Source organism: Puntigrus tetrazona, chromosome 1 (genome assembly GCF_018831695.1).
Source record: "Puntigrus tetrazona isolate hp1 chromosome 1, ASM1883169v1, whole genome shotgun sequence".
Lineage (NCBI taxonomy): Eukaryota > Metazoa > Chordata > Actinopteri > Cypriniformes > Cyprinidae > Puntigrus > Puntigrus tetrazona.
The window spans coordinates 10,482,314-10,499,808 of record NC_056699.1 but is presented as its reverse complement, the minus strand read 5'-3'; the positions used below and the strand labels follow the sequence as shown (position 1 = coordinate 10,499,808).

The 17,495-nt window shown below is 36.9% G+C and overlaps 2 protein-coding genes across 5 annotated transcripts; both read right to left on the bottom strand.

Moving 5' to 3' along the window:
- Positions 1-334: 334 nt before the first annotated feature.
- Positions 335-9,547, bottom strand: LOC122347771 (cytochrome P450 4V2). 2 transcript variants are annotated; one of them, XM_043243052.1, is made up of 11 exons: positions 9,301-9,547; positions 6,829-6,941; positions 6,151-6,236; positions 5,591-5,781; positions 5,204-5,273; positions 4,024-4,150; positions 3,765-3,938; positions 2,827-2,929; positions 2,549-2,683; positions 2,117-2,296; positions 335-1,985 (listed from the first exon to the last, which is right to left on the bottom strand). In XM_043243052.1, exons 1-11 carry the CDS (start codon positions 9,485-9,487, stop codon positions 1,822-1,824), a joined length of 1,530 nt encoding a protein of 509 aa, XP_043098987.1. In that variant the 5' UTR covers positions 9,488-9,547; the 3' UTR covers positions 335-1,821. The 2 variants fall into 2 exon arrangements, with proteins under 2 accessions (XP_043098987.1, XP_043098986.1); XM_043243051.1 differs by lacking the exon at positions 9,301-9,547 and adding an exon at positions 8,048-8,291.
- Positions 9,548-9,724: 177 nt separating this feature from the next.
- On the bottom strand, positions 9,725-16,169 carry tlr3 (toll-like receptor 3). Of its 3 annotated transcripts, XR_006251248.1 has the most exons (6): positions 15,851-16,169; positions 15,176-15,652; positions 14,600-14,794; positions 11,341-13,190; positions 10,978-11,164; positions 10,698-10,831 (listed from the first exon to the last, which is right to left on the bottom strand). XR_006251248.1 is itself a non-coding variant. In XM_043243041.1 (5 exons), the coding sequence occupies exons 2-5, from the start codon at positions 15,614-15,616 to the stop codon at positions 10,603-10,605; spliced, it is 2,715 nt and encodes a 904-aa protein (XP_043098976.1). In that variant the 5' UTR covers positions 15,617-15,652; positions 15,851-16,168; the 3' UTR covers positions 9,725-10,602. The 3 variants fall into 3 exon arrangements, 2 of the variants coding, with proteins under 2 accessions (XP_043098976.1, XP_043098977.1); XM_043243041.1 differs by lacking the exon at positions 10,978-11,164 and having other exon boundaries at positions 9,725-10,831; positions 15,851-16,168; XM_043243042.1 differs by having other exon boundaries at positions 10,689-11,164.
- Between the last annotated feature and the right edge of the window lie 1,326 nt (positions 16,170-17,495).

Genomic DNA, 17,495 nt, shown 5'->3' with positions numbered 1-17,495 from the left:
TACGTCATCTACCCATATGTATGTATGTTTGTAACAGGATGCAGTAATATTATATTATTAGTTATTATATATATATATATATATATATATATATATATATATATATATATATATATATATATATATAATTAATATCGAGAATTGGTGAGCTACAAAATGAGGTATGAGCATTCGTCTACATGCGCAATCCGATATTCTTCATGCTTAAGCCTTATGTGTCCAAGGTGCATGTTTGAATTATTATATGAGTGTTGATGATCCTCACAGCTCAAATGCAAAATGATAAACCAACCAAATGCAAGACCTCAAAACTGAATGAAACCAACACTAAAGATGCTTTGATAGTATTTAATCGTATTTTTAACAATCAGTAAAAAGCAGTTTTACAATTAACATTAGAATCTTTAGATTTAAATGTGTAAAAGAACAAAGTAGAAAGAAGAAAAAAATTGAATGTCTGAGACAAATGATCTGCTAATAGTTCATGCCACATAAGTTAATTTAAGTACAGATTAATAAAGAGTTTTAGTCATGGTCATTCTCAAAGAAATGAAATGATATTTTCTTAGATTCAATTTTATAGTATACTTTTAGCCCTTAGTCATTTTACAGTGGTTTCAGTTACAGAACAGTTACACTTCTGTGTAACACAATCTCAACGACCAACAGCATATATGTTAGACCCTATTCCATCTAAACTATTGAAAGATCTGCTTCCAGAAATCATAGATCCTCTTTTGGCTATTATTAATTAATTATTGTCATTAGGATATCCCCCCAAAACCTTCAAATTGGCTGTTGTTAAGCCTCTTTTCAAAAAAACACATTTTGACCCCAAAGACTTAGTTAGTTAGATCAATCTTGAATCTTTTCTGTCAAAGATGCTAGAAACGTTAGTATAACTACATACCTAGAGAAAAATGGTATCTGTTAGGATTTCAAGTCAGGATTTAGACCCTACCATTAGTACTGAGACATTACAGTTACAGTTACAAAAGACCTGCTTCTATCATCTGATCGTGGTTGTATCTTTTTACTAGTTCTATTGTGTCTTAGTGCTGTTTTCAACTCTATCAACCACAACATTCACTTGAAAAAAAAAGTAACAGAATGCATAGTCGATATAAAAAAAACTGGATGATGACTTATCTCTTTAATGCTAAAATCTGACATAAAAACCCCACATGTAATAACCTAGAACACTGTCTCACACTGCCTGCTCTGTTAATACTTCATCAGTTAGGAACCTAGGGGTGCTGTTTGATAGCAACCTTTCCTTCAAAAACCATGTTCCCAGCATCTGTGAAGCTCTGTTTTTCCATCTTAAAAACATGGAACCTATGCTCTTAACATCAAATGCAGAAATGTTAATTCATGCGTTTATGACCTTAAGGTTAGACTATTGTAATTGTGTTTATAAAGCCCTGAATGGTTTAGCTCCAGAATGTCCACTGTATTCTCAAAACTCTGGTCGTTTGATGATACCTAAAAAATTGGGTAATGGGACAAACACACACACACATCAGAGTAAGCACATGGCTTGCTTAGTTGGGGCCCTCTAATTTCTAGCGATTATCTCCAATTTGATTGCATAGACCGTATCTGCATTTATTTAATATTAAGTGTTTAATCTTTAATCTATCACGTTTAGTGTCCAATGAATCAGAAGTCTTACACATTCAAAGAACATAGCTCGAGGTGGACATCATTCCAAGATATAGATCGTACAACAATTAATGTGATTGTAGAAAGTTTGTGTCATTCACTACACAGTATTGCCATTTTGAATGAATTCTCATGTTGGCTATATATGCGTGTGCGTTAGCGCTTTCTGCGCTCCAACGTGATCCAAATGCCTTGCTCTGGTCGCAGTACCAGTTCACCCAGTGGCCGGAGTTCATCTCTCTTCTGACATGCTACTATGTTAAAGTAGCGCAGAATAGAAGCCAGAATAACCTTTTCCTCCATTATAGCAAAACGCTGACCTGAATACACACAATTACTACATAGTTATACACAGTTATTACTGCTAAAAAAAAACAATAAAAGTAGAATTACACATTTATTTCCATGTATAAGGTTTATGCTTGTCTCATAATGTTTACGCAAGTCTCACCAATGCAGTTGCGAAGTCCAGCAGAGAAAGGAATGAAGGCATAAGGATGTCGACCGACACAATTCTCCGGCAGGAAACGCTCAGGACGGAACTCTTCAGGGTCAGGGAAGAAGCGTGGGTCACGGTGCAGGGAATAAGTTATAATGATGACATTTGCTCCTTTAGGAACTTTATAGCCATCTATAGAAGATACACACAAACATCATGTCAAATTATGTAGTTTATATAGGAGTAGCATACCAAAACATAAAAAAATGGAACATAAAAATGTATTGAATTAAATTAAAAAGGACATCTTACTTTATTTACTTGTAATTGCATTGAAAAAATCTAAGTAAAAATATGTGTGTGTGTAAACGCATAATTACTCAATGCATGTATGACCCAAGAAATCGATACAAATGGGACAAGTAGACTAGCGCGAAAACTCACTGATCTGTGTATCCTCGCAGATTTTTCGGGCAAAAAACGGAACAGAAGGGAAGAGACGCAGAGACTCCTTTATCACACACTCCAGATAACGCAGTTTCTTCAGATCCTCTGAGTTAATTGGCCTCTCAGACTCGCCTGACACACCAAACACATAGCAAAATCATTCAAATGGCTTCCAAGCTGTTTCAGGCTCTTTCACCTCGCAACAAAGTAATGATTTAAACAACTATCCTTGGTGTTTAGCTGCATAATATGAACCACAAGTCGGCTTAACGTACCAAAAACCTCAAATAGTTCTTGTTGCGCCTTCTTTTGGACTTCAGGATGGGAGCCTAACAAGTGTATGGCCCAGTTCATGGCAGCCGCTGTTGTGTCATGACCCTGCAAACGTATCAGAAAAAACAATTAATGAATGTTACCTCACTTACCTTGGTTTTAAAATATTTTCAAATTTCAGTGATTTGGTAAACCAATAAACAAGATAGTTTTAACTAATCTTGGATCAGTTTTATAATGTAAGTTATTTTTTAATTAAATGGATTTTAAAATTACCTTTCATGCAGTGTGTAACACAGCTCTAAGTGAATTAAAACATCCTTCAAAGTTTAAAATCTGAAATCGCACCATGTATAAATAGTACCCCTCAAAAGAAAGAGTTGACTCTGAGTCACTGAGTCCTCAAGCCGTTTCATGTTGACGTCAACGTTAGCATATTTTCATTCATATTCCTGAATGGAAATGCTAATTCATTCATAGGTGCCACTTGTGGTGCGTTAAAAGCTTTCAAACATTGCTTCATATTAAATCAACCGATCACTGGGAGGGTTTGGAAAAAATTAATCGTTGAAATAATTGTTTGGGAGTTGTTGAACAAATAATATTTAAAATATAAGGAAATGATAAGAACATAAAACTGTTTTTTGACCTTGCATGCATGTCAACCTGTTGTTTAGGACTCCCGAAACCGAAACATGAACTTTTAATAGGGGGACTTAAATGCAGTAATACAGAAAGGGTTTGCCCAGCCTTGCCTAATAACAAACAAAACAAGCACTATACATTAGTAGAAGAACACAGATGTTACATGATCTTCATATTTAATGGTATTTATATTATTTTATCATAGTTATCGTTTTAACCTGCAAGTGCCCCAATAGCCTGTGTTGTTTCGAACAGTGAATCATTTTGTTCCTCTCCTCGTTTTAACAGTTCTCACCTCAAACATAAAGGTGTCCACTTCTTCCTGGATGTCTTTGTGAGTTAAATTTTTCCCATCCTCATCCGTTGTTTTTAACAGCATGTCCAAGAAAGCCCGTCTTTTCCTCATGCCCTGATCTGATTCGCTGTCAGACTCAATGTAGGTGATGTACTCTGCCCTCTCGTTAATCACCTTCATGACAGAAAGGCGCGCAGGTGATCAGTATGCAGCCTTGACCAGACTAAATCCTAATGACAGATATTACATAAACACTTACGCTCTCTGTGAAGGAGTGAAGGACTTTCAGACTACGGTTGTGCTCTCTGCCCTCGCCAAAATAGTTATACACAAAATCAGGCCAGTACCAGGGCATCCTCTGACGTCTGGTGATGATGTCACTCATTCTGTACCGATCAGAATAATAGAAATTCTTTCACTAGTGAATCATTAACAAACATTATGCAATGCTTAGCAGTGCATATTCAAAGCGCTTTGCTTATGTAGTAATGTATTTATCGTTATTTCATGTAATTCATATGATCATGCACTTTAAATGATATTGTAAAATGGTTTACAATGATTAAAAGCTTCTTTGGTAATCTACTTTAGCACGCTAACAAATGTCATTAAACATCCGTTCACATCTTATCTATCCATTTTGACATTTATGTCATGAAAATATTTTTAATCACTTCACAAACTATTCATGTTAACATACTCATTAACTCATAAACAGTCTCTACAGGTCATATATTCACATATATAATTATTCTTGCGCTGACTACTATTTTTTACATATGAATACATTATTTATTAACTATTTATTCATATTTTTTGCAATACCCAATCTTAGGTTTAGACTATTCATCATCTTTAAATGTAAAACTTTATCTTCTAGTACCTTTATGGCCACTGGACTTTTAGCTGCTGTTATAATAAACTAATTAATAATGCTGTAATAATAATGTATAGCTAAATGCATTGTAATTTGTGTAAAACATGCTTTTTGTGATTTTTGCTTTTGCCTCAGCACTTATCTTAGTGCTGTATATCATGTATTGTGTATCGTTAAATAGAACAGAATATTACTCAAATTATACATCAACAGGATGAAAAAAAAAACCTTTTATCAAGACAATGTAATATATAAACATACTGAACCGTGTCCCCTTACAGTAATCAAATTAAAACCTGTACACAGTTGACCACTTAAACATTTATTTAAAACTGGAATTATGTTTATATATTTTAAATATTTCATAACACTAAATATAAGATTCTAGAGTGTTTTATAAACACAGTCAGCCGGTGAATGGCCTTTGGAATAAAGCATGACCAAGCACTAAAAGCTAACTCTCCAGTATTGATTTGTACTCAGATGCACAACCTTATTATATATGTCTAGCATCCAAAATGTCCCTTTCATATTAACATTAATAAATGTAAAGGGTACTTACCTGTACACACTACGCACATACTCAGAGTCATGGTTGCTCTGTGCATAGATCTTCTTTCCCATGGCAGTCTCTAAAATGTAAAAATTCATTTTAATGTTTTGAAATGTTTTAAATTTTGGTACTTGTCCACATCCCCAAACAAAGTAGTTTGAATTCAACCAAAACTCTCACTAAAAAACAAAACCCACCATAAACACACAAATAAAAGATATGTAAATAATCAGGTTACGTGTCATTTGTGGATGAAAACAGGGCTGTGAGGAATGCAGTTACACTCTTAACAATGCCATGTGCTGTATAATGATCCAAAATCATGTAAGTTTGTCTTGTTAAAGGTACCCGTTAAGTATTTTAAGGATGTTAAAATGTACAGAAAATTACACAAACCACAGATGATGTCAAGGGCACAGAGAGTGACGTAGTTAAAGCAGTTGAAAGGGCCTTTTCCAGCTCGTTTCTCAAGTTTCTCTATGAGCACCTCTGCCTGTTCATTCATCACCTCCAGGAACTCAGTTAGTATAGAGAAATGAAATGTTGGGGTCAACATCTTACGTCTGCGTCTCCACTTATCCCCAGTACTAAAAAACAAGGAAGTTCAGAAGAGAATTTAAGACAGGTGTCTTAGTTCTTTGCAAAGCCATAATTATTATGTCTGCTGAATAGAAGCTGAATCCCAATACTGTCTTCAGAAGCTGCTTATTGCTGAATAAATGATAAACTTCACACCGCTATTCAACTGAACCTTCTCAACACTGAACTGCCAAATAATGACACTACGAGCTGTTTTACAGAAGAATGTGGGTTAGTCTTATATTGGTGAAGCTAGCATTGGTTCTGATCTGATGCTGCTAACTGACCCAGTCTGACATGGTACAGTTGCTTTGCAACATTTTCTACAACTTGACATTATTTAAAATTGGCCTTTGTTAAGTTGGTAAACAGTTTACCTTGTGAGTAGTCCTGTTCCCAGCCAGGGGTGCAGAAATTTGTATGCGTAGGCCTTGTCCATGTGAACTGGGTTATTCAGCACTGTCTGTATTAATGGTATGATTAACCAAGAACAACTTAAAAATCATATGCTTGCAATGTAAAAATGTGAAGTAATTTTTTTTTTTATAAAAATAAAAACAAGCAACATCATGTTGAACATTGCAGTACACAATCTTAAATTTCAAAGTTAAAAACTTGTATTTTTCTATTTAATTGCTTACTTTAATCAAAAACTTGGTAACAATGGCTGCTGAACTAAAATAAAGGTTCCTCTGTTCCAGAACTATACTATCTCCACCGAAACTAGTCTTTAATCTACTTAAACGTTTTCTTATCCTGTTGGTGAGCTTTACACTTAATTGCAGCATTGGACTTTAACATACTGAATGGTCTCAGAATATTCTTCTAATCTTTAACGTCTTATGTATTTCTTTGTACACAGGTATCAGATTTTCTTTTATCAAATGCAAAGTCATCAACTTTTGTGGTGCCACTAAAAAAGTTCACTCACTAAGATATCTTGATCTTGAAAAAAATCAGCTCGAATTATGTATATACTGTCACTATAGGTCAGAGACCCTGATCGTGGCAAGTGAGTGTGCACGTATTTCTTTCCACATGCAAGTGGGAAGTACCTCGATAGTCTCAGCATGGTATAGGATGAGAAATGGGACAGGTCCAATCCATAACTTAAACAGCGGAAAGTCCCAGAACTCTTTTGTGTAGCCAACCACCTGACAAAAGAAATCTGAAAGACAGGTTTTTTATATTAAAATCTATACAGAAAGGCAATAGTTTTGCTGTGATGGTCTCTTTTGAACATTGAGTTGACAATAAGTTGCTTCTTTGTGTCAAATAACTCTCGTTAGAGATTTAGATTTTCTTATTAATATCTGCTAACTCTGTTGTGATGGTCTTTACAAGTACATTTCAACTTATTCTAGCCCTTCCAGTCTATGTAGGCTATGAGCTAGTAGGTGGAATGTGACAGAATGTTTTAAATGGACCGTCAAAATAAAGCTACTGTAAATTTTTAGAATCGCAAATCGTCATTTCGTCATTGTTATGTAAAACATCAAACATTTACAAAAAGTATCAGCAAAAAAAAAAAGATCGATCGCGTTTTGGGGGTGGTGGGGGGACAACTCTATTGGTAGCGACAGAACTTGAGACCATAGTCGCAGACCGACCGGTTTACACGATACTTTGATGTCACACACCGATCGGTCTGATGGTGATGACTCAATCCGATTCAGACCGGATTCGACCGTAAGCCTAATGATTCCATTAACCATTCATATAAAACCATTTATTTAACTCCAGAATGAATCAGCCACGCAAACGAATCAAATAAATGAATAAATGACTCGACGACTTCGAGTCACAATCCTGCTGCTGGCGAATGAGTGTCCTGCACAGTCCACCTCAAACACACCTGCCTTCAATTTTCAAGCAGCTTCAGGTGTGTTTGATTATAGTGTTGGAGCTGAACATTGCAGGACTTTCGATCGCCAGGAGCAGGATTGGGCACACCTGCATTAGCCATTTACTACCACCTACTGGAAAATGTTAGTTTATTATTTGGAGTTTCATATCATTGAGTATTTATTCACCCTTGTGGTACACACGAATTTATGTAATACATTTCATCAAACAAAATATTTCTTATTGAAGCTTTTTTTTTGTCTACCAGCCCTATCTATCTATCTATCTATCTATCTATCTATATATATATATATATATATATATATATATATATATATATATATATATATATATATATATATATAATGTATTTTATATTTGTTGACGATGTTAGAGCATTCTAAAAAAACCATCTAATACACTTCTCACCTCCCGCGTTCGATTTCAACTGCAGCGCGTCTCCGAGGAATGGATAAGTGTTTCCAATGCCCGGGACTGGCTTCAGTTCTTTCCAGTTGTGCAGGTAGGTTTTCAGCAGCTGGTAGGTAATATACGTTAATAGAATAACGCAAACCGTCGCGGCTACGAAGCCGAAAGTATACACCCCGACGAACGGGACCATCTTGCCACTAAGACGCACGGTGATGCCTGCGTGTCTCTATATAAGCTACACGGTGTTTCATAATATATTTGCTTGGACTTTGGATCATCCGGACAAGCCGCCGACCACAAGTTCCACCAGCACTGCAACAACCAGTGAATTTACTAGAACTGCAGAATCTCCGAAATTAGAAAATTTGGTTGCTGTGTTTTGGACTAGTTTACGATGTGGATGTGTGTGGCTCACGAGACGCCTGCATAATCTGCATCCCAAGTTAAATTGCACGCTTAAATTGGAAAGCTATTGTACACTTCCTCAGCGTTCATGCGTTCTTCAATACGGGCCTTTCCAAGCGGGCGGGGGGCCTACAGAAAGGTAGACAGCGCCTTCCACCCCCAGCAGTGTGCAGCAGTTGCACCGCCCTGGGATACGGTTCTTTTGGGTTTCTTTTCTGAATAATATGCTATATTGTTAGAATCGACCATATGTGCATTATGCGTGCTTTCACTTAGACATCGACATCGGACGCTAAAAAGTACTAATTCACATGTTTATATACGCGTGGAAGAATTCGGTTGGTTGAATTACATAATTTTAATTTATGAAACCATTATTTTTTATCCAACAATCCAACAATCCTTCTCAGCGTGAGAAAGTGCAGACAGGCCTATCTTACTGCGAGAAATCGTTGAGAAATCAAGTTAGGATAGGCTACCTACTCTCACTTCTTGTCCTTAGCCTTGTTAAAAGAAAAGGTTACAGGTTTCTAGGTTACGGAGATCTGAGCTGCACTTATTCAGCTCCGCGGGAGAGGGAGGTATTGAGCGCGCTAGTCAGACAAAACATTTTAATGATTAAATAATTGCTTTTTATTGCTGCGTTTTACTTCGATTAACGTAGTTACTGTATAGATACGCCACGCACTTACACAATGTTTTCACAGCCTATTAGAAACGGGTAAAATAACTCATTTTCAAACCGACCGTACACCGTTCAAGTAAAGTTGGCGTACACAAAACTAGCTAAAACATATTATCTCTATTTTTAGATTCTATGCAAAAGTAATATTGTCCGTACTCACCTCTTCTGTTAGACTTAAAGTTGAGCGTGTTGCCTAGGAACGGGTATGTTGGACTAATCCCAGGGACAGGTTTCAGTTCTCTCCATTTATACATGTAATCTTTAAGCAACTGATATGTTATGAAAGTCAGCAAAAGTAGAAGTGAGACAAAAACAACCGATTCGTTCCACAGTTTACCGACTAACATTTTGGTTTGTTTTTGTTAGATCTGTAGTTTTCAAGAAGCTCCTCGCCTTTTAAATGGGAACTTTAACATGTGTGGTAGCTACACCCCCCTAAAACCATGGGATGTGCTTAGATTTTCAAACACACCCCATCACTTTTGTTTGCTGTTTATTCTGAACAAGCAGAAGAAAAACAGAAAAAGGCAATTTCATCACACTTCTCGCTTAATGTTTAATGAAAAAAATAAACCAAAAAGTGCTGCTTTTTTATTATTTTATTTTATAACCATGAGAGTTGTCAATTTTGGAAATATCTCCATATGTTCATTAGACTTTCAAGGAATAAAAAAAACGATGCAAATAAATATTCAGTGAAAAAAGCAATAAGATTAGTTCTAATCTTGTTAAAGAAATGACCACTGGATGGCTGTATTGTACAAAAAAATCCATTGGTTAAATACTCAAGTAAAACACATTTGCACTGTTTAGCATTAATGCAGACTTTAGAAAACAGACAAAGTGTAACGTAAGTTTCCACTAAGTATATGTTCTCAGGTAGTACCATTACCATACAAATACCAAACAGTACCATACAAATGCCAAAGAATGCCAAGAAAGGGGGGGTTAGACGTGTTATACCAGATGGAAGCTGAAACTGAAGGATCAAAGTTGCATAATGTCAATACATAACTCTAACATGGTCTAAAACAATAATACATACAGTACGTACATTATAAAAACCATTATGCCTCATAATTAGACATGACGCCTCATAAACATGGAAACACAATGTGTGTGTTTGTTTTTTTGAACATTAATATATAACTTATTGGATTTCATTTCCAAAGGTTACTTTTTAAATTTGTCCCTGATGGCAGTGGCCAGCTAAATGTGAAATTAAATTAAACTGTTATGGTCATACTGACTGTTTATATGTATTTATATAATTGACTGAGTCAATTAATCTGTTTGCTTAAAATAATTTACCAGGTCACATTTTGCTTTTTCCTTAAAAGGCCTCTGGATTTCAGTCGGGTTGAGCAGCAATCTACCTAATACCTCCTGCAAATTCTTTTGAAATGTAAATGACAATACAAATACAAATAGTGAGAACCTAACACAAAATAAACATGCATTACTAGTTGACCCTGTTGGTAGAAGCTAGTGCTGAGCGAAGTTTCTGATGGAAAGCTGGGATTCGTTCCCTGTGTAAAGGCCAGTAGAGAACACAGCGTGGTTTCAACATGCCACGACGAAGGTGTAGAGTGCGGTTCAGGTTGTAATCAGTTACATCTTGCAAAAAAATCAGAATCAGCGAGTCACGATTGTCCTCCATCACCTGGTGAAGTGCATGATGGGCTTTGAATCTGTACAGTGGAAGAAAGATAAAGCGAAAAACTTGTGAAGTGAGCTCGAACTGGTTAAACCACCTGTGCATTTCAGTAAATTGCAGAAAAGGAAGCATGTGTTTCGTTAATATGTGAAGTGTCTCTTTGAGGATCTGAATGTACACCTTAAAGAACTGAAACTGGTCAGAGATTTGCATTTAAAGGTGCTATATGTAGGGTTGACACCAAGTGGTTGAACTAGGTATTGCATCCCAAATTCAAAACATTGGAAGGTTTTTTCACCCGGTCCCTCCTACTCAGACTTTAAGCAGATGCAGGTTTTCCATTCACACCCCTTCCATTAGCCAGCTTCTGGGTTTCACAAACCAAAACAACATGTTAAATAAGCATTTCTTAAACTACTTACTATTCTTATGCTTTAGTAGAGTCAAAATCTTACATACAGCACCTTTAATTAATGGTGGCTAAATGCTCTAGTGGTTAGCCTTTTTGAATCGGTTATAGATAATACAAAAAATTTTACTTACTGCCTGCACCACGGATCCTTCAGAAGCATTTCAGTAATAATAAAAATGATTTTCCTGGATTGTCCCATGTTTTCAACAATGGTGTCAAGTTGAGAAAAGCCAGGTATTGCATCTCTGTATTCAAGAAAAAAACTTAATTTTTCATCCTCTAAGGGAAGCAAGCTTCGTTCCACCCATGGCCTGTCCTTTCTACTGTGGATGATGTATGCGTCATATGCATATCTACCCTCAGTAATGTTTTTGTCCTTCAATGACCCCAACATACGGTTTACCATTATGCTCCAGAAGAACTGGATTCTCCATCCTTGGAAGTGTACCAGGAAAGCAGTGAACAACAACATTAACACTGCTGTGCTACTCAAAATGTACAGTGCCTTAAAAGGTGTCATATCCTTGCAGGACAATGGGTCAAAGTCCATAACAGAACGGTTAAAGTAGCCATTTGGGGTGTTACAGATGTAACTTTGAGGGAACCCAGGAACGCTGGCATTGGTGGAGTTAAGCCACTCAGAGAACCATAAGATGCTCTCGCAGGTGCAGTCAAAGGGGTTGTGGTCCATGTAGAGCTGTGTCAAGTTGGACAGTGGCACACCAAATGTGACACGTTCGACAGACGTTATAAGGTTCTTTTGAAGATGCAAATACTTTAAAGATTGTAGGTCATCAAAAACAGAGGCATGCAGCTGATCCAAAAGATTACCACGGAGACTTAGCTCATATAACTCAAAGAAGCCACGCAGAGCATTAGGCGGGATCTCATCTAAACCATTGTAATCCAGATCCAGAATAGACAGTTTTCTGGCATCCTTCAGGAACAACACCGGACCACCAGGGTTGGCCGTCTTCCACAATCTCGCCAAATTGTTGTGCTGCATTTTCAGCACTTTCAGATTGTACAATCCTTTCAGCAAGCCAGCATTTATGTTTGCGATGTTGTTATTACTGAGATCCAGAATTGTGAGGTTGACAAGTGGCCTGAACGGAGATGGTTCTAAATCTAGAGTCCCTTTTAGGGCATTGCCAAACCTTAGAGTCCTTAATGTAGGGACGTGGATGAATGACGTATTGTTAAGGGAAATACTTTGCTGGTTCAAAGACATGTCAATCTCTTTGATGTTATAAAGGCCCTCTAACTCATCTCCTTTCAACTGCTGATTAATGTAATTGTGACCAAGTAGGAGTGAATTGAGGTTGCCCAAACTTGAAAAGGCCCCAGGTGCCAACTTCTTGATACCCATGGCAGTAAGATTAAGGGTTTGAAGGTGTGGAGATTCTTGCAAAGCAGCAAAAGTTGTGTTTGTGACTGTCTTCAGCCCTGTGATGCTACAACTTAAATCCAGTGTCTTCAAGTGAAGAAGCCCAGAAAAGATATGATCAGTGATCTCTCGGAATTCAGTATGTGCCATGCATAGATGCTCTAATTGGACTAAATGGTGGAAAGAGAAGTCTTCAATAACTGGTAAGGACGAAGTATGACTTTTAATTAGTGCTTTCTGCAGGTTAAGCTGTCTCAGGTTTCCCAATCCAAGGAAGGTGTCCTTAGTTAGGTGTTTAAGGGAGTTATACTCCAGGGATAAACGTTCCAGTCTGGGAAACCACTGAAAGGTGCCATCAGCAATCTCCGTCATTGCGTTGCTGCTGAGGTCGAGCACTGTGATGTTAGTCATGTCTAGACCTCGGAAAGTTGTGTTTGAGAGGATCAACTGTTGAGTGTTCTTAAGGGAAAGGTTTTGCAAAGATGTGCCAGCAAGTTCTTCACAAAGACTGGTGGTAATCTGAGTGCTGAATTTGCTGTAGCTTAGCACTAAGTCAGAAAGTCTAGCAATAGCCTGAAAACAGCCTTTCTCTACCTAGGTCCAAAAAACAATTGAAAAAGAAGAAAAAGGTTTGTTGGAGTACAGAGTTATACTCAAGTACAAATTTAATTAATATATATATATATATATTTAATTCAAATAAACATGCTAATTCACTGCCTCTTATTTAAAGATTTAAATTGCATTAAGTTAAACCCTAAATGTCAATTTTGTCATTTATCATCACCACATGTTGTTCCAAACCCGTAAAACCTTTGTTTATCATCGGAACACAATTTAATATATCTTGGCTGAAAACTGGGAGGCTTTTGACTGTCCTATTGACCACCAGTTAATAAACACCGTCAAAAAAATGAAAGACATTGTCAGAATAGTCCATCTGACATCAGCGGTTCAATAGTAATATTGTGAAGTGAGAAGAATATCTTTGTATTCAAAGAAAATAAAAATAACAACATTAATTCAACATTTATCTCATTTGTTTCTCTACGCGTCATCATTTTGGAGAATATCCACTGGACACAAACAGCTTAAGGTCTTCTTTTTTCATTTGAATCAAAACACAAATACACACAGAAAATGTATCCTTGTGGTACGGCTGACATAAAACCGCGTACACTATTTGTGTCCAGTAGATACTCTCCAAAATGACAAGATGTTCCTCACTGCAGATCCAAGATCCAAGGGATGAAGTTTTATCTGATCCAACTCCTCCCACCTTACGTAAACCTAAAACTACCCGTCTCCACCCCTTGATTATTGAACTCACCCATCTCCACCCCTGAATGTCGATCCAACCATGCCCCGTGGATCTTTTGTTCTGCAGTGAGGGGCTACTAAAAATGGCGATATGGTGTTGCAAGAGACACAGAGGTGACAAATTGTTTAATAGATGTCATTATGTGTCATTAATTGTCATTTTTATTTTCTTTGCATAAAAAAATATTCTTTCCGCTTTATAAAATACAGATTGACCTGGAGCTTGACAGTGTTCATTACTTGGCAGTCAAAAGCCTCCTGGTTTTTATCCAAAATATCTTAAATTGTGTTCTGAGAACGAACTAAGCTTTTACAGGTTTGGAACGACATGGGAGTAAATGATTAAAGACAACATTTTCATCTTGGGCTGGAGTTATCATTTAATCTAATGCTACAAATGCATTTGACAATATTACATTCCATAATTTTGCATGATGTTTTTATGTCATAATCAGAGTCTACTGTTATTTGATGTTATTTCACAAAGAAAACATCACAGCAAAGTCCAACTGTCTGATCATCAAAAATAGAAACATAGTCCTAACAGCTTTCCAAAAAAGATAAGGATAGATAAGGATAGGCAAAAATGCATGGTATAATCTGAATTTCTCGGTTTTATACATAGATACTCATTTGCTTTCAGTGAAAATAACCTAGCATGTGTCACATCCTGTTCCTCTTACCTTTTTAAGAGACAGAGATGAGAGTATCAGAACACGAAATGCAGAGGAATTGCTGAGGAATGAGAAGTCGTTTTTTTGCAGTACAGAAATTTCATTTCCAGAGAGAACAAGGGTCACCAGGTCTGGCAGCTGGGGTTGTGTGCCCAGTTTAGCCGATTTAAGTTTGTTCCGAGATACATCCAACCATGTCAAATTCTACATAGGGAGAAAATGTTAAAGAAACATATTATCTATAAGGCCACAGCAGACTGAAAAAAAGAGACCACCACATGAAATCAGTTTCAGGCTTATCACTGTTAGTCAGAGTTTTACCACTATAAAACAAGAGAAACGGATATAGTGTGTTAATTGTAAACAAAGCGCTAAGGCTGAACACAGTATTTTCAGTCACACATTAAATGATTGTCATTCAAATCATTCATGACAGTACTGATCTTGTCTCATTGTTTTCACTCTTGATTAATTTGCATGTCCCTCTGGCATGCAACCATTGGTGCTAGATAACACCGAACATAAAAAGACACCTCAAACTTTTCATTGGATTTAATATGTACTAAAATGTCTTTATGAACATACCTTTAGCACAGAGAAGGGTTCCCCGTTTAGCTTCAGTCTATTGTCAGACAGGTCAAGTCGCGTTAAATGAAAACAGTTTTTCAGGTCTTTCTCGCTTATCAAATGCACTTCATTGTGTTGCACATTAAGACTGTGAAGGTGTGGCAGAGAAAGACAAAGATCCTCTTCTATGGCGGTTAGAGAGTTGTAGCTGGCATCTATATTTATCAAATCCGAGTACAAATGCAGAGAAGACAGAGTTTTTATTCTATTGTGAGAGACATCCAATTTGGTGATGTTTTTGGGTAAGTCCATTGGAACCGCATCCAGATTCATATGACTACAGTCTGCATTGGTATTCTTAATTGTACATTTTGACTTGTGTGGATATGCAGTGCCTGCACATTGGCCATTGAACCACATGCAGAAAAAGATCAACAATATGAGTTTCATCAGTTCCATATATTTCCCTGCCTTCGTGTGTTTTTTCCCCTCAATCTGTAACAAACATCACAGTATTGTTAACTGGTGCACATTGCTCACGTTCACAGTAAACATTAATTTACGCACAGTGCAATTTCTGTCTGTCAAAATATAAGTTAAACCGCATAATACTTTTGAAACAAATGGTTTATGCACGCGAGCGTATTAATCTGATAAAACTTTGTAATGCATGTGTGATCATCATGGACTTACATGAATTGTGAAGATCTAATTTCCCTCGTTCAGCTCAAGTGTCAGCATGGGTGAAGTGTTTTAAGTGTTAAGCAACTCAAGACGGTCCTCTTATAAATATATAACCTCTGCATGGGGGAAAATAACCTTCAATGTGGAACAATTCCTCTTTCTTAAGAAGCGAAACAAACGAAGAGGCGGATCCTAGATATCAAATTTCGTCACTTAATTCGACGCCGAGCTCAATGGTTTACTTATGTTTGACTACACGTCCCTTTCTTTTTTTCCGTATGATCGTATTTCAAAAATTCTTCATGACGATTGCAATCGCATCTGGCAGTCTCTCGTGTCAGCGACGAAAAAAATATCCGACTTCCTTATTTAATTTTATGAACGTGCCATAAATTTCATATCACTTCTGCTATTTAAAATATAGCTTTGTATCTCTTTTTTTGTTGGCCTCAAAAGAAAAGAAAAGAAAGGAACCGAGTAAACCGAAAGGGATTTCCCCTTTTTCCTCTTAATGCAAAAAAAAAAATGTAGGTGCTTGCTGGGGGTTCTCGAGCTTTTTTTTTTACGACGTTAAAATGATTTATTTGCAATATAGATTTTTAGTTGATTGATTGTTTATTAAGTATATGACCGAAATAATCTGCTTGTTACATCAATATTCAAATAGAACGTCTCTGAAGGAGTAATTCAGATAGATGTCCGGCTGGGGGCGCCACAGGTTTCAAAATGAGAAGAAAGAAAAAAAACATGATAACATAATTTGTAATAATTAAATACAAATCTGTATTTGAATGCTAATATAAAAATGTGAATCTCGTAGCACTGCCGACTATTTAGTCTATTTGAATAAATAGCCAGTATAGGACATAGTCTACAGTTGCACATGAAAGGTTATGCTACACATTTCGAAGACACTGACAGCTTTAGCTGAATTCCGAGGTGTGGATATGCTTTCTTTATATCTATAATAAGCTTAATTCAAATTTAAGTGCTGAAAATGTCATTAGGACTCAGCCTTTGGTTGCATAAGTCTACGATGAACACCTTGGTGTCAGAGTTCAGCAAAAAACGTCTTGAGGAATCTCTGTGGTTCTTAAGAACTTGTATTCTGATGTGTGCTGTTACCTAGCAACTGCAGCAGGAAGTGGAAGGGCACCTGGAATCTGATGACTCATTGACAAACAGCAGGTTACCGCTCTCTGCATCAGTATAGCTCTTGGCCTTGAGACAGGAGACCTTTCAAGATGATTTTCCGTCAGCTTTTGTTAAATACAGTACAGATTTGTACCGGTCATGACGCTCGCTTTTCAATTTCAGCCACATCGATATAACACGTGCTTTCTTTTTCTTTTGCTCAATATATCTCTCCATACTATAGCGACTGAACAATATTGGACAGGTATTTATGTGTGTGCATTTGTGTCTTTTTGTGGTCAGCAATTATTCACTCCACACAAGTGATCGATATTCTGTGCGTGATGCTGGTCAAACCTGTACCTGTTTCGCTGACGCAGTTAATAGTAACATGCAGCTATTCTCACAGATAGTTACTGCAGGCAATCTGTCACTCCAGGCACCCATACAGACTCTAATGTACGCTCTGTGACTCTGAAGGAATCAGCGGTAGGTAACGCCTGAACCATTAGAAATTTTG